General features: G+C 36.2%; 2 protein-coding genes across 2 annotated transcripts in view; both read right to left on the bottom strand.

The window, feature by feature from the left end:
- Positions 1–1,051: 1,051 nt before the first annotated feature.
- On the bottom strand, positions 1,052–11,508 carry LOC132123116 (G-protein coupled receptor 4-like). Its single transcript, XM_059533650.1, has 2 exons — positions 10,299–11,508; positions 1,052–2,092 (listed from the first exon to the last, which is right to left on the bottom strand). The coding sequence occupies exons 1-2, from the start codon at positions 10,791–10,793 to the stop codon at positions 1,052–1,054; spliced, it is 1,536 nt and encodes a 511-aa protein (XP_059389633.1). The 5' UTR covers positions 10,794–11,508.
- Positions 11,509–14,545: 3,037 nt separating this feature from the next.
- The window catches only part of LOC132122918 (serine/threonine-protein kinase D2-like), a 32,763-nt gene continuing 26,815 nt past the window's right edge, over positions 14,546–20,493 (bottom strand). Inside the window, exons 11-18 of the mRNA XM_059533423.1 lie at positions 20,236–20,288; positions 20,072–20,144; positions 19,635–19,741; positions 19,265–19,426; positions 17,968–18,066; positions 17,543–17,810; positions 17,160–17,245; positions 14,546–15,020 (exon numbers count right to left, since the gene is read on the bottom strand). Coding sequence (XP_059389406.1) covers positions 14,796–15,020; positions 17,160–17,245; positions 17,543–17,810; positions 17,968–18,066; positions 19,265–19,426; positions 19,635–19,741; positions 20,072–20,144; positions 20,236–20,288 — 1,073 coding nt within the window. The 3' untranslated portion in view covers positions 14,546–14,795. The remainder of the gene's footprint in view (positions 15,021–17,159; positions 17,246–17,542; positions 17,811–17,967; positions 18,067–19,264; positions 19,427–19,634; positions 19,742–20,071; positions 20,145–20,235; positions 20,289–20,493) is intronic.

A 20,493-nucleotide genomic window follows, 5' to 3' on the forward strand; every position in this document is an offset into this window, starting at 1 on the left:
AAAGTTATAATTACTCTCTTTTTTAACACAAATACACAAAATGGTATTCAAGTACAAAAGTCTGCACACATCAGTGTTGCAGTTAAGACCAGTTTTGAGATTCAAGACCTAGATCAGAAGAGGGTGGAGTTCGAGTCAAGAGAAAAACCAGAAAAGGATTGAATCAAGATAAAGTCCACATGCTTCTGAGTCCATCCCAAGACCAAGACCAGACTCGAGAACCAAGACCAAAACCATGAAAACATGATCTTGGACCAAGACCAAAACCTTAAAAATATGATCTTGGGATTGGACTTAAGGAGCAAGACAAAAACCAAAACCATGAAAATCCATTCTTAGACTTGGACTCAAGGACCATGAACACAACTATAAAAAATATGGTCTTGGACTCATACTTGAGGACCAAAAAAATAAATATATAAATAAATAAAAAGGTATATGGTCTTGGACTTGAATTCAATGTTTAAAGGCCACAACCATGACAATATGGTCTTAGACTCACGAACATGTAAACTCTTCTGGTCTCTGTCGAGAGTTGGACTCAACTGAACTGGGCTTGACTAATCACTGTCATACAGTAGCTAACTCACTAAACAATTTTACAGTATTTCGGCACAAAAACTGCATCTTATTCACAGCCACAGACCAGTTTTACCAGGCATTAAAAAAGTGCTGCAGTGTCAGTATTGTCAGTCCAAGTCAGTTGTAAATTAGGCTTATTATACAGTAGATGTGCCTTACTCACAGAACCTGGTGCAATTTGCCCATTACCACCAGAAAAGCAAGCAATTTGCAGTCACAGCGCTAGTTATTTATCAAAAAAATAAACAAATAATAATAATCCAGACACACAGTTGAGCACATTTCAGCATTTTAAAAAGTTCAGGTGTTTGGATCACAATGCTGGAGTCTGCTGGACCTTCCACAGCTACACACACAAGATTGTGCCCATGCTGTCAACACAAACAATTTGGGTAAGTTTGTGCTGGTCTCTGATTTGCAAAATTCCTGAATGGGTTTAAAAACATTGTGTACGCTATCAGGAGCATGGTTATTTTACAAGACCTAAGGTCGGTTTTAACCCAAGTTGGTTTTCCTTGTCTTCCCTAACCCATTTAGAATCAACAAGAGGGGTTCTTCTCAGCTCTCTCTGCTTAATTTTCGAATAGAACAAACGCATGTCCTCCCTTACTCCGTTACTGGCCAAAACATAAAGCACTGGGTCCACCACGCTGTTCAGGCTAGATAGAGCAAGGGAGCAAGTGAAGGGTAAATACATTGCTGGTTCAAAGTTGCAGCTTTGTTTTTCTCCTACATAAAAGTAGGCGATGGATCTTACCATCAGGAGGATGTGGTATGGTGCAAAGCAGAAGGAGAAAATGCCAATGACCCCCATAGACAGTAGCTTCACTTTGCGTTTGCATTGATTGCCCACCCCTCTGCTTTGCTGCACCTTAGTTGGGATCAACCAGTAGCAGAAGGACATGATCATCAGAGGCAAGAGGAAACCAATTCCAACCCTTATCAGGTTGAACATCGCAATGCGTTCCGTCATGGGGAAGGTCTCGTAGCACGTTTGCTCACTGTCGTTCAGTGGATCCGTTAACTTGTCTAGGTACAGCACCAAACAGTGTAAGGCCATGACCAAAATGTAGACCAACCCGCAGATGATCCAGGCATAGCGCTGGCGGCGGAAGGCTTGGACTCGCAGTGGAAATGTGATGGCCAGGCAGCGATCGATGGAGATACAGCAGAGGAGAAAGATGCTGATATACATGTTAGAGTAGTAAAAGAAACCAACCAGGCTACAGAGTCCTTGGCCAAGGTTCCATTTATGGTTGTTGCTGAAATAATATATCCACACAGGCATGGTGAGGATATACAGGAGATCTGAGATGGACAAACTGACTAGGTAGATCCCCCAAATGTTCTTTCTGCAAATCTGCTGAATTATAGGACCAATGGTGACCAGGTTGAAGAACAGCCCCAGGATGAAGGCGATGATGTAGATGGACATCAGCAGATGACCTGCTGGCTGGGTCATGATCACACATGATGAGTTGCTTGTGTTGGATGTTGCGTTCATCATAATCTGTGTGTACAAAGTTATTAAAGATTTAAATAATGACAAATTGGTTTCATTTAGTGTATTCTACAATCAATATCACTAATAAAATAAAAAAAAATGTGTCACATAAAAGTGCAAAAATATATATCTGCATCAGAAAACTACATACTGTAGTTCAATAAATTTTCAATTCTGCTTAATGTAATTATAATTCTACATCATGTTTGCACTCTGAGTTCAAACTCTTGTGGATATGATTTGATTTGAATCCTAATCCATCTGAAAATGCACAACCTCGATGTAAATAGATGTACAATTTACCAGTTCTTGCATAATTTACCATATTTTAACTGTAATATTTGTAGTCAGACCTTGTTAACAACCACATATAGAACTATGGATGGCTCTCTTAATAGACTGTGTAGTACATTAATTTACAACATTACAAAATATCCTAGTGGCTGCATTGTTGCTTGAGTGAAAATCATGGTAAAGTTTCAGGCTACACTATATTCTGCAGTGTACTTGTTAAAGTGCAATTATACAGTAGTATGTTTAAGTACTCAGCAATATTAACATGTACTTACTAGTGAACGGTTTAAAGGTTAAGGATTACACCTTATTTTACAGTACATGAGCTTTTCTGTATTTACAGTGTACTTACCTAAGAATATCCTGGATATTATGAAGTAACTGCGTGGGTTAGGGGTAGGGGTAGGGGTAGGGGTAGGGGTAGGTGTAGGGTTAGGGGTAGGGGTAGGCGTAGGTGTAGGGGTAGGTTCAGGGTTAGTTCCTAGTTATTACACAGTTATTGTAATGCAGGGCAGAACTGTAGAATAAAGTGCTACCAGGTTAGGGTTTGGTTTGGGGTTATTGCATGTAATTATACATAATTTAATTTTACTTTTATTGTAAGTACATGCAACTTGTGTAACAAGAACACTACAATGAAGTGTTACCACGTTTCATAAGCATTATTAATAAGCAAGCTGTTTTGACTTTTTATCATTCCCAGGATGTAATTTTTTGATAACAACAATTCAGTTTTCACTAGTTAAAATGTAATTATTGATATATGTAATTGCACTTTTACTACTTGACCTTTGCAACTATATGTTATAGTCAAGCATAACGCTGTTGTTAGTTTACATAGTATATTATTTTCAGCATATGTGAAACAGTGGTAAACCACTGACCTTTATGCTTCAAAATCTGAGCAATCATAGGTATTATGAGGTTAAAAGTTGGCTAGACATCTTTGCTGTAAATTTTTGTTGATGCAGATGTTGTCATGGTGCACAATACAGTGTTTTAAAAGTACTTTCTACATGTAATCTGGAATGATTTCACATGTTAATTCTAATTGCAATGACAGAAATATCAATTGAAAGTGGGGCTCAGACAATTTACTGATGAATTACTCAGAGTTTATACGTATATTGCGCACTAGGCACATAACCAAAAATGTTCTTGGCAATGGCAACTCCAATTGAAAACAAAAAACTTCCGGCCGCTCAAAGTTGCAGAATGTTTGTGGTTTCAGTGAGAACAAAAAAAAAAACATACGTGATTGCGTAAAAACTTTTACTTCTTAAATCAATTTGTAACGGTTTACCAGACAAAATGAACACCAATGAGTCACTCATCTCAGATTAACAACACCTGCACATCAATAAAACCCACTGCAGGAAGACTGAAAATGAAATGGCGTTCACTTAAAATATATACATTACCAGCAGGGGCGTTGGGGGGTGGGGCAATAAACATAAAATTTCTTTAATACATTTTTTTGAAGGGGACACAAATGGTCCAGCTAAAATTGTACATGTAGAGATATGTATACACAGAGGAAATCCGTACTACTATTAGTGTAGCACCGCGACAGCGCTCGTGTCCATTGTAGACATTACTATCCGTCACAGTGTTGCCAAGTCCGAGGTTTTCCTGTGGAATTGAGCTTCTATTTTACTGTTTATATGTCTGCGCCATGGGTTGAAGCGACCCCAATAATGTGTATTTTATCCCCCAAGGTGCATTTTTTACCAGGGGACCCCGGTCAAGCCGCAGTCAGTTTGGGCTAGTTTTGAGAAGCAACAGGACAGGTTTTTCTGTGAACACTTGGCAACCCTTCCCGTCAAGCAGGTAACGTTATTATTACTAACATAGTGGACTCGTCGAAAAACACATTGACATCATGTATTAAAGATAAAATAATCAATTCATCCAATGTTTAAGTGAATAAAATAGCCGACAGCCATACTTCCTGGAGTTCCATAACCATTGACGTCTCTCTCACAGGACTAGTGTGTGTGTAGGTGACGTAAAAGAGAAAAGCAGACTTTTGGACCAAAGGATTATTGTGAAGCAAGGAGGGGCGGGGGGGGGGGGGGGGCTTAAAGTCTTTCTAAATTTAAAACGCATTTGTGTTGTTTTACTACTTACACACTTATTTAAAGTATAAAACATTGTTATTTACATTACACAGCTTGTTTTTTAATCATAATTTTAGGGGGGGGGGGGGCAACACTCAGATGGGGGGCTGGGGGGTCCTGTCCCCTTTGGGATTTACACCTCTGATTTCCAGACACATTTGTTGCTTAATTTATTTACAATATCAACATAAACCTCATACACCACACTCCCTTACAAATCAAGGTTCACAAAAGGTTGCAAAGTCATTCTTATCAGAAAATAACAGCTTGCAGGAAGCCCGGTAATTAATTTAAAACTAAACAGGAAGCAAAATGTCATCTCCAATACTACTGGCTTCATGTGTCATGATTACGATGGAGAATTTAACATGAAAAAGTTATGAAAACTAAAAATACTATAGAAAAGGTTTCAAATATGCATGTATGTAAACACTTAAATAATGCACAGATATTGACAAAATACATCAGCTCAGAAGAATGAAGGTAATCTATTAACTCACCGGGATTATTTCCTTTGCTATATATTTTACAATATATTTTTATATTAAAGGCAAAATGTCAAACTTGGTGTTCAATTTAATTTCATGGTTGAGTAAACATGTTTTTGAGTTGACAGGGAAAGAATGGTTTTTCGAAAATGTATCTGGACTTAGTTTATAATGGATTTATGCCTTGACTCTTGACAACTTTTGTCCACACACATCTTGGAGATCATTGATATTTGTAGGAGTCCTTACATCTGTGCACATATGCCATGTTTTTTTTTTTTTTTTTTTTTTTTGTGGAGTGCTCGAGTGATGAGCCTTACTCTTTGAAAGAAGCTATAGCGTTTTACAATTTAAAATAAAAAAAAAGAAAAAGAACAATTGCAGATAAGGTTCATGTCTGTGCTGCTCAGTTCATTTCACAGCTAGACACTGCAGCTCTCTCATCACTACCTGCATATCCCCTATGTTCCCTTGAGTTCATCTTCAATGCATTCGGCTCAACCTGTTTTAACCTTTGGAAAGTCTTGCTATTGAATTCAATTCAAGACACTGTTGCCATTTTCACAGCTGCCAGTCACCACATGAAGGCTATAGAGCTCCTCAATTCTTGCTCTTCAGTGCTAGACCTGTGAGAAAAGCAAACAGCCCAACCACAATCAAAGAAACACCTGAGTTTCACCTCTTTTCTGGACCTTTAGTCATACACCAAAAAACCTTATATCTAAACTTTCACTGAAAAATATCATGTTCTTGCTATTAAGAGAAGCATTGCTATTAGTATTGCTCATACCTGGGGACTGTGTGCTCCTAATCTTGAATATAACATTTTGATGCATAATTCATCCTGTTCTGTTTCTACAACAGACATGAATAATTGCTCAAATGACGTGGCTTGCAATGTCTAATTCTTAAAGGAATCACTCCTTTGAATCAGATCTTTTCAATGAATTGGATGAACAAGTATGCAAAACAAAAAGTAACAAATCAATAGCCGTAACATCCAAACTGAATCAGAAATTGCAATTTAAAATTAAAAAACTTGAATAGCCATTTTGTCAACATGCATGCAAATTCAATTTTAAAGACACTAGAATATATATATATATATATATTTTTTTCTAGAGTATATTTTCAGTTGCAACCAGCAACTATTTGGTTAACAACATTCTTCAAAATATGCTCTTTTGTGTTCAACAACAACAACAAAACAATCGTAAAGGTTTGAAACAACTCGAGTAAATGATGATTTTTGTGTGAACTATCTCTTTAAGTGGCCTTATATTTCATTTATACAATATTGTGTGCAATTACAGAGTACACTTAACGTGGCTGCAAACAGAGTTACGTCAAACATTTAAGTATCAAATGACTTTTTCGAAATTCAATGTATTCACAGACATCTGCTTCATGTAAGAGACTTTGAGATCTTAATGGCCTACTTAATCCGTTCACGATATCAAATACAGCCGTACTAACAGCATTAGCTGCTATAGTGATTGGCCTACCAGCAGTGCGTCACAATTAAATTCAATTCTCAAGTCTAACTGAGCGACCGTTTTTAAGCAATGTGTGCAATTCACCCTACCAGTGCAAAACAGAGGAAAAATCAATAGCTGGGTAACCTGAGCACACACTCTTAAAGCTTTAAAGTCGACTTTGAGATGTAGAATTAGATTGAACCAGCAAATACACAACAGTCCCCCGTACAATACATTACAATTTGAAAACTGCATCACACACAGCCTCCCTCCCCCTCAGCTCTGCTGTGAATGACGATTGTACCGAATCATTACTCAAGTCCTGACTGTTATTTCTGTATAAGCAATTATGAGGATTCTTTGAATCACTTATGCAAATGATACTGTCATTTGGCAATATGTCGGGCTGTTTTGCTGTAAATATTCATTTTTTTATTCATGTTCATTTACGTCACCAAGGGCAATGTCATGTGCCCTTTAGAGCTTGTAACAGTTTGTGGTCAAAATATAGATCATGCATCACTAAAAAGAAACTGAACATTGCTTTCTGTTCTTTAAATATAATATTCACTTTTAAACCTATACCAACATATGCCATATATATCTGATGCTCTGATGATTTTAATTGTCAAATACTGTATAATGAAATTTAAAAAAAAAAATTTGGGGAGGGTGATTTTGCACATGAATGTTGCCACTCACAATTACAAATTGTACAAAAGCCAGGAAATAAATTGAAAGCAAAACCACATCATCCAAACGACAAAAGTTACTATAAAGGGGGGGGGAAAACACGCACTTTAGTATAAACTAAGAATTATAAGTTTGTTTGACGTGAAAATCCTAAAATGTATCAAGTAAGCAATGGATCACATGATTTTATTGTGTTTATTGTGTTTACTCTCTTCCTTGTGAAATACAAGTGCACTTTAGCATACTTTTAAAAGTATATTACAGAAAAAAACAACAACAACACATAATGTACATAATGTAATGTTTTCAGACATTTAATTGCATGTTAAGATATATTATTTAATTGCAATTATAAATATACAATTGTATTAGAATATATTCATCTGAAATCTAATTTAAAATAAAATACTTCAATTCAAATTGCAATCAAAGAACATGTGCTTTAGTAAGTCATTACATAACAAAGGATTTATTAAAACAATGATTTAAAATATTCTTTAAAACCTTTAATTTGACAATATTGCAAAGTGTACTTAAGCATGCTAAAAATGAAAGTGTAATCTCTTTATGTACATGTAAGTGTCCTTTTTTATCAATATTAAATTATCTGCAAGTAGTTTTTTTAAATCTTCTTTTAATATTTGAAGTACACTACAAGTGCATATTTAATACAATTAAGTAAATTATCTTTTTTTTCACAAGCACTAGTATGCAGCTGCTGAAAACATGCATTCAAAAACAGTTAGCATTTGGTGTCCCTTTAAAAGAACAGCTGTTGTTGCTTTCACAGCATGTTTTTACTGTCAAATTGCACATCCAGGGCCCAAAAAAGCAAAAGGCCATGAAAGAGGGGACATTACACCGTTTTAGTAAAAGCATAATTAAAAACCTGGGTAGGTTATTTTCAAGCTTTCATTCAGTAAGGTCGCACGGGACAACATGGGATTTTTCAGTCAGCAGCTGTTAAAGTTTTGATAAACACATCTACTTTAATGGCGTTTTACTTTACGTTTCCTTTCCCTTGGCTTCCATAATATCACAGGAATATCACATATCTGACACAACTAACAGTGTTTTTACCTTGCATCTTTTTCATGTCAATGTTATAGCTTCTGTTAAGTCAGCGCAGGGACATATGACCCCAAAAAACATCTTGGGTCATGCAATGAGGAGATTGTCGATTACACATAAAAATCAGACAAGTCTGCACTTTTTTGTACCAAAACTAAGCACTTCACATATTTAAAAATCCTACTAGAGGATAAAAGAATGGTGCACTTCAGAATCAAAGGGGACATTTTACAAAATATATGCCATTTGTGTCCCTCATTTACGGTGCATATGTATGAAAAATAAATGAATGCCAGCTTTACGTAAATGAAGAGATCAGATGCAAAAGCTTTTGAGAGCCGTCGGAAATTTTCTTAAATTATCATTTTTTTATCAGGCTTTAGGTTCAGTAATTTTACTTTAATGGCAGTGCATAGGTCCTTTTCTTTTCCATTAACGTGGAAGAACAGAACATAAATATAGGAGTCTGATAAGAAATGGTCATTTAAATAAAAATTTCAGATGGCTCTTAGAGGCTTTTGCATCTGAACTCTTCAAATATAGACTAATAGATTAATAAATACACATTTATCTGAACACTACACAACAATATTTTTTTCTCCTTTTTTAAGTTTAGTTTTATTGAATCCTCTTTCAGCATGCACTTTTTTCTTCATTCATTCTAAATATATGATGGCAAAAGATATGGTGTGTGTGTGTGTGTGTGTTCAGGGACTTTCACTTGCCGGTAAAAAGTTCTTCTTGAAAAGAAGACTTCAAATTATATGTCCAGGCTGTGTGCCAGTCCTGTTACCACCATATGTCCCCGTTTACTCAATTACTGACTAATTCTTAAAACCATCATAATTACATCATCATTTCAAGAAATAAACTCTTCAAAGACAGGTGAAAGTCCCATCTTTGTCTGCAATCTATATGACTGTCAGTTGATAAATGCAATCATTTCTTAGACGCACCTCATAGTTTAAGAACTAGTTTAAGGTATAATTATCTCCCAAATGTATTTGTCTCATAAAATATATAAAATATTTGGTAACACTTTCTATGAAGCCCATATTTATAATACATTATAAGGGTGGTATTCTTAAGGCATTATAATGAATGCATAATGCATTTAAAAAAAGAAAAACGTATAATATGTTATATCAACTCATAAATAATCATAACTACAATTACAATACATCATAATACTTAAGTATATGTGGTTATAAGTTTAAGAGTATGATTATTTATAACACACAATGAACACCATATTAAATCTTCAGTATAATGGACTGTATCATATCTTGAGTGGTTAGATGTTGAGTGTTATTAAAGTGTTTCCTGTGGAGCCAATGTTGATTAATTGATGTGAGCTTAATACTCCAACTGAACAAAATGCTATGTTTTATATGATTACATTTTATTTTGATGGTCCCCTTAATCAATCGACTACAAGCAACTTTGCCACTACATGCCAACTAACTCTCATTAGAGTATTAATATGCTCAAGAATGGTGGAATCTAGTATGGTAGAATAAGCTAACGTACTTGCAAAGACACTTAAAGTCAGTTTATCTGTTGGTTGACCATCGAAATAAAGTGTTAGAATACATTTACAGTAGCAGGCATACTAATACTCTAATGACCACTGCTGCAGACTTCCTTATCATCAGTTGTCTAAAGGGTACCATCAAAATAATCAAACTGATATTACAGTAAAAATAGTTCAAAGCAAATGTGTCATATTACACATTCATCCGATCTTATGGCTGTTTGAGAGATTTTTTTTAATATATACATATATACATATACATATATATATACATTTTTTATTTTTATTATTATTATTATTTCTACTACTTATAAGTGGTCTTTGACTGCTTTAAGTAGCATCAGAAAAATGGCATTTTAAATGATTAGGATCAAATGTCTGTTGACTGCATTAGTAGTGTTACTATCTATAGAACATGAAACAAACAAGCAAGTCCACCCTCTGATTTGATCTTATTTACAAGATCCACACTCGTTCACCATTATTCTTATAATTCTTGTAACGAAACCAGTCCAAAAATGGAGAGAATCTCACCTGGAAATCAACACGACCAATTCTAAAATGTTCTCCACCAGCTCCGACCAGAGATGGGTGTCCAGCCAATCCCAGCAGTGTAACTTTAAAACCTGAGTCCCAGAAGCGTCCAACTCCAGTCTCGTGTGGCCTCTGAGAAAAGTGACACAGCGGAGTTTCTCGGTCGTGAAGAGGTGTCAAGCACTGTAATAATTCCTCCTGGCCGGAGATGATCAAAAGTGATCCTTTGAGAGCAGGTGTGGCTGATACACTTCGAGTTGAGTGCATGGAGAGGAAATGAATGGAGAGAGATAAAATGTGCCTCCCACATGTATGGCCACAGGAAAATGTTAGTAGGGCTAGGTTTTTTTTTTTTTTTTCTGTGCTGCATGTGATAGAGTTAGAAGGAACCACAATGAGGTTTTTTCTAACAGAACATGACAAACTTCCTTTTTCCAAATGGTTAACAACAGATGATGACAAACTTATGATGATGGTACAGTCTGCCTTAGACATCTAACATAATTCGACCACAACTTCCTGTTCACGAAAACAGAAACTAAAGGTATATTTTTTAACATGTTCTCTGTGGGCGCCTTAATGGCTCTAATGGAATAAAATCATAATTTGCATTATAAGCCTGCTGTAATTTTTCCACTTCAAGATGCCATTGTCAGTAAAATCTGATTGAACAGAAGAATCAAAGCTGAATCAAAAACTTAAAGGTTTTTTTTGAGGGTTTTCTTTTTTTTGACCAAACCATGCTTCTAGAGAAAAAAAATCCTCTAATGCCAAACCACCTACTGTTTCTCTGTCTGAAACGTTCTGGTAAAGCCTGAGACTTTTGAGGAAATTTGGTTAAACGCATATAAACTCAATATTCTATTAATTGATTATGTAAAGGTTCCATTCCATTAGGAAATGTAACATTTGTTCATACATTATTGACTATAATGTAGTCTATAAAGGGAAGGAATGATGCTCAAATCTAAAACATATTAAATAATTAAATGCTGTACAAACTGTTTTGTGGTTGTCAGTTTCTGTTCTTGGGTTTCATTACAGTTGTATTTCTTGTTTCTGCTGGTTTACATTTATGCTACTAACTGACTGATTTCTAAACTACACAGGTGTTTCTTGATTTATACATGTGGCCTTCCCCTAAAACTGTCAGGGCAAATATGCTACTTTCCATTTCCTACCATTTTTAACTTAACAGAAACAATGATTTTTTTTTTTTTGCAGATCTGAAACAACATCATGTTCCATTCAGTTTAAATCAGGAAATATTTGAGTTGAAACTTATAAGCAGTGAAACTCCATCAGTGGTATCTATGGCATATTGTCGATTATCACATTAAATAGTTGTGATAGGTCCCTCAGTTAATATATATATATATGTGTGTGTGTGTGTGTGTGTGTGTGTGTGTGTGTGTGTGTGTGTGTGTGTGTGTGTGTGTGTGTGTGTGTGTGTGTGTGTGTGTGTGTGTGTGTTTGCAGTAATTCACTTCAGTTCTATAGAGTAAAGTGGTTGGGATCTAATGCAGAATAAGGCACTAATGTTTGCTTTATAAGTACTAATAAACAGCCATGCTAATAATCAAGTCTAAGTTTGTGATTGGTAAGATATTTTAATGCTCTCCAAGGCTTTAATTTAGATTTAAAAAAAAAAAGACTAAGATTATTATTATGGAGGATTATAATAATTTGTTTCCTATTATATTCAGTTTAAAATGAATTTCATTCCTTTAATGGCTTTGATGACTCCAGCCTTCAGTGTCACATGATCCTTCAGAAATCTAATATGTCTAATATGCTGATTTAATATATTTATGGAAACAGTAATCCTTTTTATTTATTTTTTCATTGTTCTTTGACTCAAACTCAGCATTTTTGCTTATTTTTATAAACAAGCTGAAGTGATCTTATGTGCCCACAGATGCTGTCAGTAAAGCTTAAGCCTTAATATACCTGGAACAAATTTTCCATGTATTTATATATATATATATATATATATATATATATATATATATATATCAACTTGGCTCAAACCTCATGACTCAATAAGATTGATTTCAACAGGTTTATGCATCACCATGTTTATTATACCTGCTGGAAATGCTCCGACATTACCTTCCAAAAACTACAATCTTAATATCTAAGGTTAAATGTGTACAAAATAGTCCTTCATAGCAATAAGTTTTAAGCAAACCTAATTCTCAGTGACATGCAGCCTAATGCTCAGGTCTAGGGTCAGTTAAGAGTTAGAATACACATCCAGTAAAGCTAGTACAAAGATCAGTTGAACTAGAGGATTGCTAACAGCAGCTGATCTGAGAACAGTCTAGATTGTCTTTGTGCACAAGGTGATAAGGCCGTAGGGCAGTCCGTTTAACAGTCCTCATAAGATAGTCTCATAAGATAGATGTCGATACTGGAAAACACCAGAATGTGGGACTTCTTCCAGGTTATTTTTCAAAAAGTTTCAATACGACAAAGTGGATATGAAACTAAAGGTGACATTACCACAACGCACAAAAAAAGAAAATAATCCAGTATGATAGACATTTTTTTCCTCTGCATATTGTATCATGACTAATACATTTCTTGTGACCAGGGGATTATCATCTTGACGTCAGTTCTGTTGTTATCAACAAACTAGGAATGAGTCATGATGGTTGATTGGTCAGTTAGTGAGACTGACTAACTTTTTTTGATTAACGATTAGTCCAGTTCATTAATAAAAATGCAATCTGCTTGGGGAAATGTTTTGCATGAAACTTCCGATTGCACAGATTCATATTGAAATGACTGGATTTCGGGCACAAAGTTTTTGAGAAGTAAATGTGATCACACCTTTAGACAGTTTGGCCATTAAAACTCTTAAAACATTTTGAGTCTTTTATTCAGCACCTTTCAGGAGAACGTCTCTGTCCATTGTGTCATATCTTTCAGCATTTTTTTAAATGTCCAGCAACATTTTTTAAGATGCTTTAAGTAGTCCAAATTTTAAAACCATGTCTTGAGATCTTTTGGTCGGCTTTTTTCCATTTTGTTCCCTAAATGTAAATGAAGCGCCATTCACACAAGAATTCACTTTCAAACTAAGTAGCTTTCTGTTGGTAAATGCGAATGTGTATGACCAACTTCAACCAGTTGTGAAATCCAGCAACCTTCAGGTCTCTCTCGTGAAACCAATACGGAAGTGACTAAAACTGCAATTCATCAACTGGCCGCTAGAGGCTGGTTCCAAAAAGGGAGTCAGTCCTATAGACTCCCCATGTTAAAATGTCGAACTTAACAGCAGAAAAAATATGTTTACAGCCTGGTACAAAAAGTGGTTTTATGCTACATAGCTAATTTTGGCCTTCATGACAAATGTGAGGGGGGTGAATTGTTTTATAACTCATCCGTTTAAGTTATATTAAGCCTTAAAGTTCTACACAATTAAGGGCGTGGCCACTTGAGTGACAGATGGATTGACACTGCTGTCACCACCGTCGAGCTAGGTGGGCATGGTTTCAGCGTGGTTTCTGCCTTTTTGCCCATTTTCGATTATCCAGGAGTGACGCGTGGTGACGCGCTGCCAAGATGGCGACGGCCCGCTCCGAGCTTCAAAAACGCTCTTCAGAAACCTACAGATGATGTCACGAACCATACTGCCATGTTTTTATACAATCTATGGTCCTCGTATGAAATTCATGATCGTGTGGATTTCAATTGAACACATTCGATTTCACCTGCCAAAATATGCAGAATATGGATAAATGTGACCGCATCTTCAAAAATACCACTAGTTAGGTGAGATGAACCCAAAACCAGCCAAATTAAATTAGCGCTTCCTTAAAGGAAGCATTGCGTAGGTTCTGACATATCTAACCGTTACTGACACCAGTGGCCATTAGAGGAACTGCAGCCAGTCTCATGCTCGTTCTCAGTGCGCACGCCCTTTTTTTTTTTTTTACTTACGAGGAGTGTCCATGGGTGTCTGAAAACACTATTGCCGCTGCTAACTATAATGGCTGGCGTGCCGTACGGTTGTAAACCCAAGTAGACGAGAACGTGCATGACGTCACATTTTGTGAATTTTCGCGCCAATTCGGGCCCGACTCCTCCACACACAATTGAGCCTACAGGCTGATAGAGGCAACCGTGGTGGACAGTCGAGGTGTCATTCTTTTTTTTACATCATGGTTGGCTCATACATGTACAAATGAAAACTCTATCTTAAAGATTTTTTTATAAGTAAAAACCTCCACATAGCTCCTTTAAACAGACTTGTCAATTTTGGAAAAAAAAAAACTGTAAAGGTCTAGGTTGGGATCCAAAACTGTTCTTTCTCGGCCTTAATATCTGCATTCCAAAAACAATTCTGCGGCAGTCCTGGCTGAAAGAGGTTAGAGTTCAGATGGCCTGACAAAGGTGACATCGTCCATCCTATGCTCGTTGAGTTTTAAAAATTGCTTTAGTTCAGGCAAGTACTCTTCATTTCTCTTGCCCTCCTCCTCAATTTCTTCTTTAAAGGATGCTAACACGCTCTGTCAGCCCCTGCATGTCGGCGTCCTCCACACCCTCTTGCTCGTCATCGTCGGACGCAGGTGGAGGGGGCACCAGGTGAGGAGGGTAGGGCAGTGTGTGGTCATGTGCGTACTGCTGCCAGCGGCTGTCATCACTCTCGTGGGTTATGTAACGCTCCCCAAGCTTTGACTCCAGTTCTCGGAGGTCCACCCAAGCCTGGTAATCCTAAAAGAGCAGACCGGGGATGGTGGAGGGAGAGAGAAAGAGAACAATAAGTAGATAATAAAGACAGAAGGACGCCACAGCTAATCATGATTCATTTTGTTTGCGGGGTCTAAAAGCACTTTTCTTAACCGCTTAGAGGTTAAACATCTGCAACGGCCCCAGATTACTGTTCCATTTTAACAGCAAGTTATAAATCACACTCTTACTTAATCAGGACAAACTGTGCATCAGTAGAAAGATGAAAGAAACTAGCTTCGATATTTGACCACTGTTTTGATAAAAACGCTGTTGCAGAGACAGTAATTTAGTAATTTATGTCAGGGGTGCAAAATAATAAATCTGTATGTATCCCGCCCTGTCTCATCCTCTTATGCATTTCCTTCACTCTTCTGCATTCATTTCTGATCACAGTAAACACAGCGAAACCTCTGTAACCACGAAATATCCAAATAGTGTATATGTTTATCCAATAGTATATGGTTTATATGTGATTTTCTTGAGATTTGGGGTATTTTCATAACAATAATGAATGTGTACATCTGAAATGCTAATTTGTGCAGCGATATACAAGACTGTTAATAGCATATTTTACAACAGTAAATAACCAAATTCCACATGAGATCGCAAAAGGAAGTTATCACAAACACTCGATGGTGGTTTAGAGTTTTGAGTAAAAGTGTACTAATAATCTCATAACTTGTCTTATATATGTTAGCTTGATGCTAATGTTAGCTCTAATGCAGCTGCAGAACAGGTGAAGCTCTTCTTCATAATGCATTTTGTTAAAATAATAATAATAAAAGTGATTAAACGTAAGGTCGTAAGAAAATGTTTAGTTGTATTTTTATAGAAAGACTTTTGATAATAGGCCAGTAAATGTATACTGGGATTGAAGCGATGTGGTTTGGTTAAACTTGTAATGCCAGAATAAGGGCTACTAATGGCTGAATAAAACAAAAGAATAATGATAAAGAAATTATGAGGATAATGTCTCAATACCTGGCCGAGGTGTGAAAGGTTTGTCGTGTGAAAACAATAGAATCATGAATGGGGCAGTTTGTCGAGCCAGATATGAGGAGACAGCACATAGGAGAGCTTACATGGGTCATAAATCTATTTTATTAGCCATTTTTATTAGCCTTCTCTAAAAACACACATGACATGGTCTTAGAAAAATTTTCATAAAACTCACAGGTTTAGAGATTATGTTCTTAAATTTCAAATGAAGCATTAGTAGCTTCATTGTGTTTCTAAAATCATATTTCTACAGCCACATTTTGTAATACATTTAAGAATTTTTTTTGTTGTTGTTGTTTGTTTCATGTTTTAGCTTATATATTTATTATTATAACAGTCTGAGTAATTCTGATCCCTGAACCATAAACTTTGAAGTGTCAGCTTTGTGAACAGGGGTGACAGCTTAGGGGTTAAACATAAAATCCTCTTTTACAGCAAATCCATGCTTAGATTTTGTCATTTCGGGTTGTTTTTCAAATTTGTAATTTTTTTTCATCTTTTAATGTGGAGCTTTTAATGCAATTGCAGACCGATTTCCAATTTTTCATTGGAATAACACAGCCTAATCCTTTTCTAGATTATCGTTCTTGCTTCTGCTTTCTTCTTGCCTCATTTAATTCAGAAATTATCTTTTTAAGTCAAGTCAAGTCACCTTTATTTATATAGCACTTTAAACAAAATACATTGCGTCGAAGCAACTGAACAACATTCATTAGGAAAACTGTGTGTCAATAATGCAATATGACAATTAAAGGCAGTTCATCATTGAATTCAGTGATGTCATCTCAGTTCAGTTTAACAGTATTTTAATGAATAATATAATGCACACTCACAACACACACACTATATATGTGTGTGTGTGTGTGTGTGTGTGTGTGTGTGTGTGTGTGTGTGTGTGTGTGTGTGTTAAATATTGCACATTACATTATTAACTATCCTCTACAGTGTGATGGATTCAGTTAAGCAAAATCTGTATTGTGCTACTTTCAAACCTATTTCTCTTTTATTTTATCAGTAGCTTTAAACTGCAATATTTGATTAATGTTTATGTCTTTCTTTATTTCTATAAAATATACATTTTTTATGGAAGCATTAAAAGCATGAGCCTGCTATAAGCATTACCTGTAGATAGGTATGGCTGAGACTCTTGTCCACACTGTAGCGCTTTCTCATCTTCACTTGGAGCAGGTTATTGATGAGGTCGATAGCTATGGTGAAACGGAGAGATCACACAAACAAAATCTGCATTGATTGAAGCTAAATGATTTACAGCAGCAGACAGAAAATCAAAGGCTGATGGAGCTACTCAACGATCAGCCTGCTTTTAATGCATCAAATTTCTTTTTGTTATTACAAAGTCAATTTCCAGAAAGAGCCACACAAAGTGTTATCTATTCAGCTCTTTTAACTTTTCATATAGTTCAATACTCAATTCGATTGAATGATTTGTACATCATGAACTTTATTTAACTTTATTTAATTCAGTCATTTTACTGTGTTTGTACCTTCAGGAGAGATCTGTTTCCATGGGTTGGGTGGATACATGAAGGCGGCATTGTGGATCTGATCATTGATATCTTCATCCTCGTTGAAGGGGAAAGTTCCACTCAGACTGACATACATGATCACACCTACGGACCACATGTCCAGAGAGCGATTGTAACCCTGGTTCAGCAGGACCTCGGGAGCCAAATAAGCTGGCGTGCCCACGACCGAACGGCGGAAAGACTTCTCTCCAATGATGCGAGCAAAACCAAAGTCACAAAGTTTCACCTATGGATGTGCCATGTGGGTGGGAAGAAGTGTTAAGGAGAAGTTGCATTATGAAAACAAAAAACAAAAACAAAAAAAGTGCTAGTAAAAGGGAAAAAATTATTAGTTTGTTTCCCATGGCTCTAGAAAGTGTTAAAATTTCATTGAATTCTCTGACCTGTGGGAAAGGATCCGCTGATGCTAATAGCACGTTCTCAGGCTTGAGGTCGCAGTGCACTATGTTTTTGAAGTGAAGGTGCCTCAGAGCAGCCAAAATCTAGAAAAGGAGTGAAAGAGAAGATATTGGTTCAACATAGTGCCAACATAATTATTTCTGAGAAACGTTGTTTGAAGTGGACCAGACCGAGCACCAAAACACACACTATTAGCCAATCACCAGTAAGGGGCGTGTCCATCCATGGCCTGTGTTGCATAGTATGCTTGTGAATTTGAGAGTGGAGTGATCAAGACAGGGTTATGATCCTATTAAATATCAGCAGCAGCGTTTCTCAAAAATCACTTACTGCATGTTTAAAGGCCTTTTTACACCAAGCACAATAACTATAACGATAACTATATGATAAAAAACTTTGGCAGCCAATCAGAATCTACCTAGCATTAAAGAGCTTGAGCATTACAAGCAGCAAAAGACAAAACTGCAGTACATGCTTTAAAAAAAGAAAAAGAAAACGGTGCTAATATAGTTGGCATACTGGGTGCAAACAGGCCTTTAGAATGATTATGAAAGTGTATAGCTATAGTTAACATCATCGTGATCATATCTAGTATGAATAGGCCTTAACTTTATGAAAATAATAAAAACCAAAGCTATAATGATAATGACACAAAGGAACAATAACGATATTGTTGGAATCGTTTACAGCACTTTTTCCAGTGAGTGAATGATAAATACAATCAGTATCCACCATTATTAACACCATGTGCTAATAATAAACATGACATATAGTTATCGTGATCTACGATAGACTTTAAAATAAGTGTATATGAATAATCATGTACTAACACCTGAATTAAATATCACTTTAATGTGAACTAATAATGAGTTAAGGCATGCACTAATCAAGAACAATGAATTCGTGTGTGAAATCTTACCACAAAGTGTTAATTAGTAGCTAACAGGCATGTACTAACATGTATAGTTATTTATACATTAATTAATATGACTCATGCTATATTTAAGGTTATTTCTTGATAAATATATGCCTTAACTATTAACTGGTTTTAACAGGTTTAACTTTCAGTATGATTTTTTTTTTCAGATGGTAAATGATAAAAACTTCAACAGCCAATCAGAATCCAACAGACTTGAAAGAGCATTTAAAGCAGCAGATGAGAAAACTGTTCCCACTGAAGTTCTCATTATTGGTGTGGACAGACCTTTAAAATGATTATGAAAACTAAGAACGGCCCTTAACCTCTAGAAGCATGTTTCGAGCTCTAAACGCAGCGCTGACCTGCGTGATGAGGAACTTGGTGAGTCTCTCAGGAAGTCGTCCTTTCTCACTTGACAGAATCATTTCGAGCATGTCACCGTGAAGTTTCTCCATCACCACAAACACTTTCTCAGGCGTCTCAAACATGCACTCGAGATTCACTATACCCAAATGTCGCAGGCTCTGAGAGGGGTTGAAAGGAGAAGGTAAAGAGATGCTGTTGAATGAGTCACATTGTTGCTTATCTGTATTCATGAACTTATGTTAGGTGTTCTCACAAATTAATCAGTAGGTTTAATTGTGTATCTTTCAGTCAATACAACGGCACTCATTAGCCACACAGGGCTACGTGTGCAGAATAATTGGTTCTCTATCGCCCCCTGCTGGTCACCTGCAATATGGCTACTTCGTTCCTCAGCTGGCTCTCCTGCTTGGTAGGGAACCGAAGCTTGTCGATCACCTTCACAGCTACATCCCGGCCACTTTTCCTGTGTTTTCCTGTGTGGGTTGAGGAAATGATAATGTGTGATCTTTTGTAAATATCCATACTTGCATATCATCAGTGGTGCTTGCTATTGCATATATTTTTAAGAGCATTTTAATAACTAAAAAAACACCTTTTCCACTATAAAGAAGGTTCATCATGGAACCATCAATGCCAATAGGAACCTTTAGAGTGCAACTTCAATCAAGAATATCATAAAGTCTTAAGAGTGTATGTGCCCTTTTGACTTGGTCCAGAGTAACCATCCCAAACACCCTGGCAACCACCAAGTACACCTTAGCAACACCCTATAGTAAAAATCTAGTTTTCAGTCACAGACATACCTCCATATACCACACCAAATTGTCCAGAGCCCAGAACCTCATCAGCAAAGATCTGGTACACCATTCCAATGTCCTGTTGGGTACATCATCATCATTTATTATTGTTTTAATCGTTATCATAACTGTGATCATAACTTGCCCCTTTAAAGGTCAAATGTACTCACCACGTTCTCCTTAATCTGACTGTTAGACACTGAGATGCTGACTGATGCCTGCCCTGAAAAAATCCATCAGATTAATAACCATATTAGCTTCACTTTATAATCTCAGTGTTATACTTGTACTGTGTGAGGGTCGATGACAAAATAAGGATGATGAAATTAAATGTAAACAATTTCAATGCAAAAAATAAAAAATGAAGTTCTTAAAAATGGAAAGTTAAAAATGTATAAAAAGTAACTTTTGTCTTTGTGTTAATATGA

This window comes from Carassius carassius, chromosome 41, assembly GCF_963082965.1.
Source record: "Carassius carassius chromosome 41, fCarCar2.1, whole genome shotgun sequence".
NCBI classification, from domain to species: Eukaryota; Metazoa; Chordata; class Actinopteri; order Cypriniformes; family Cyprinidae; genus Carassius; species Carassius carassius.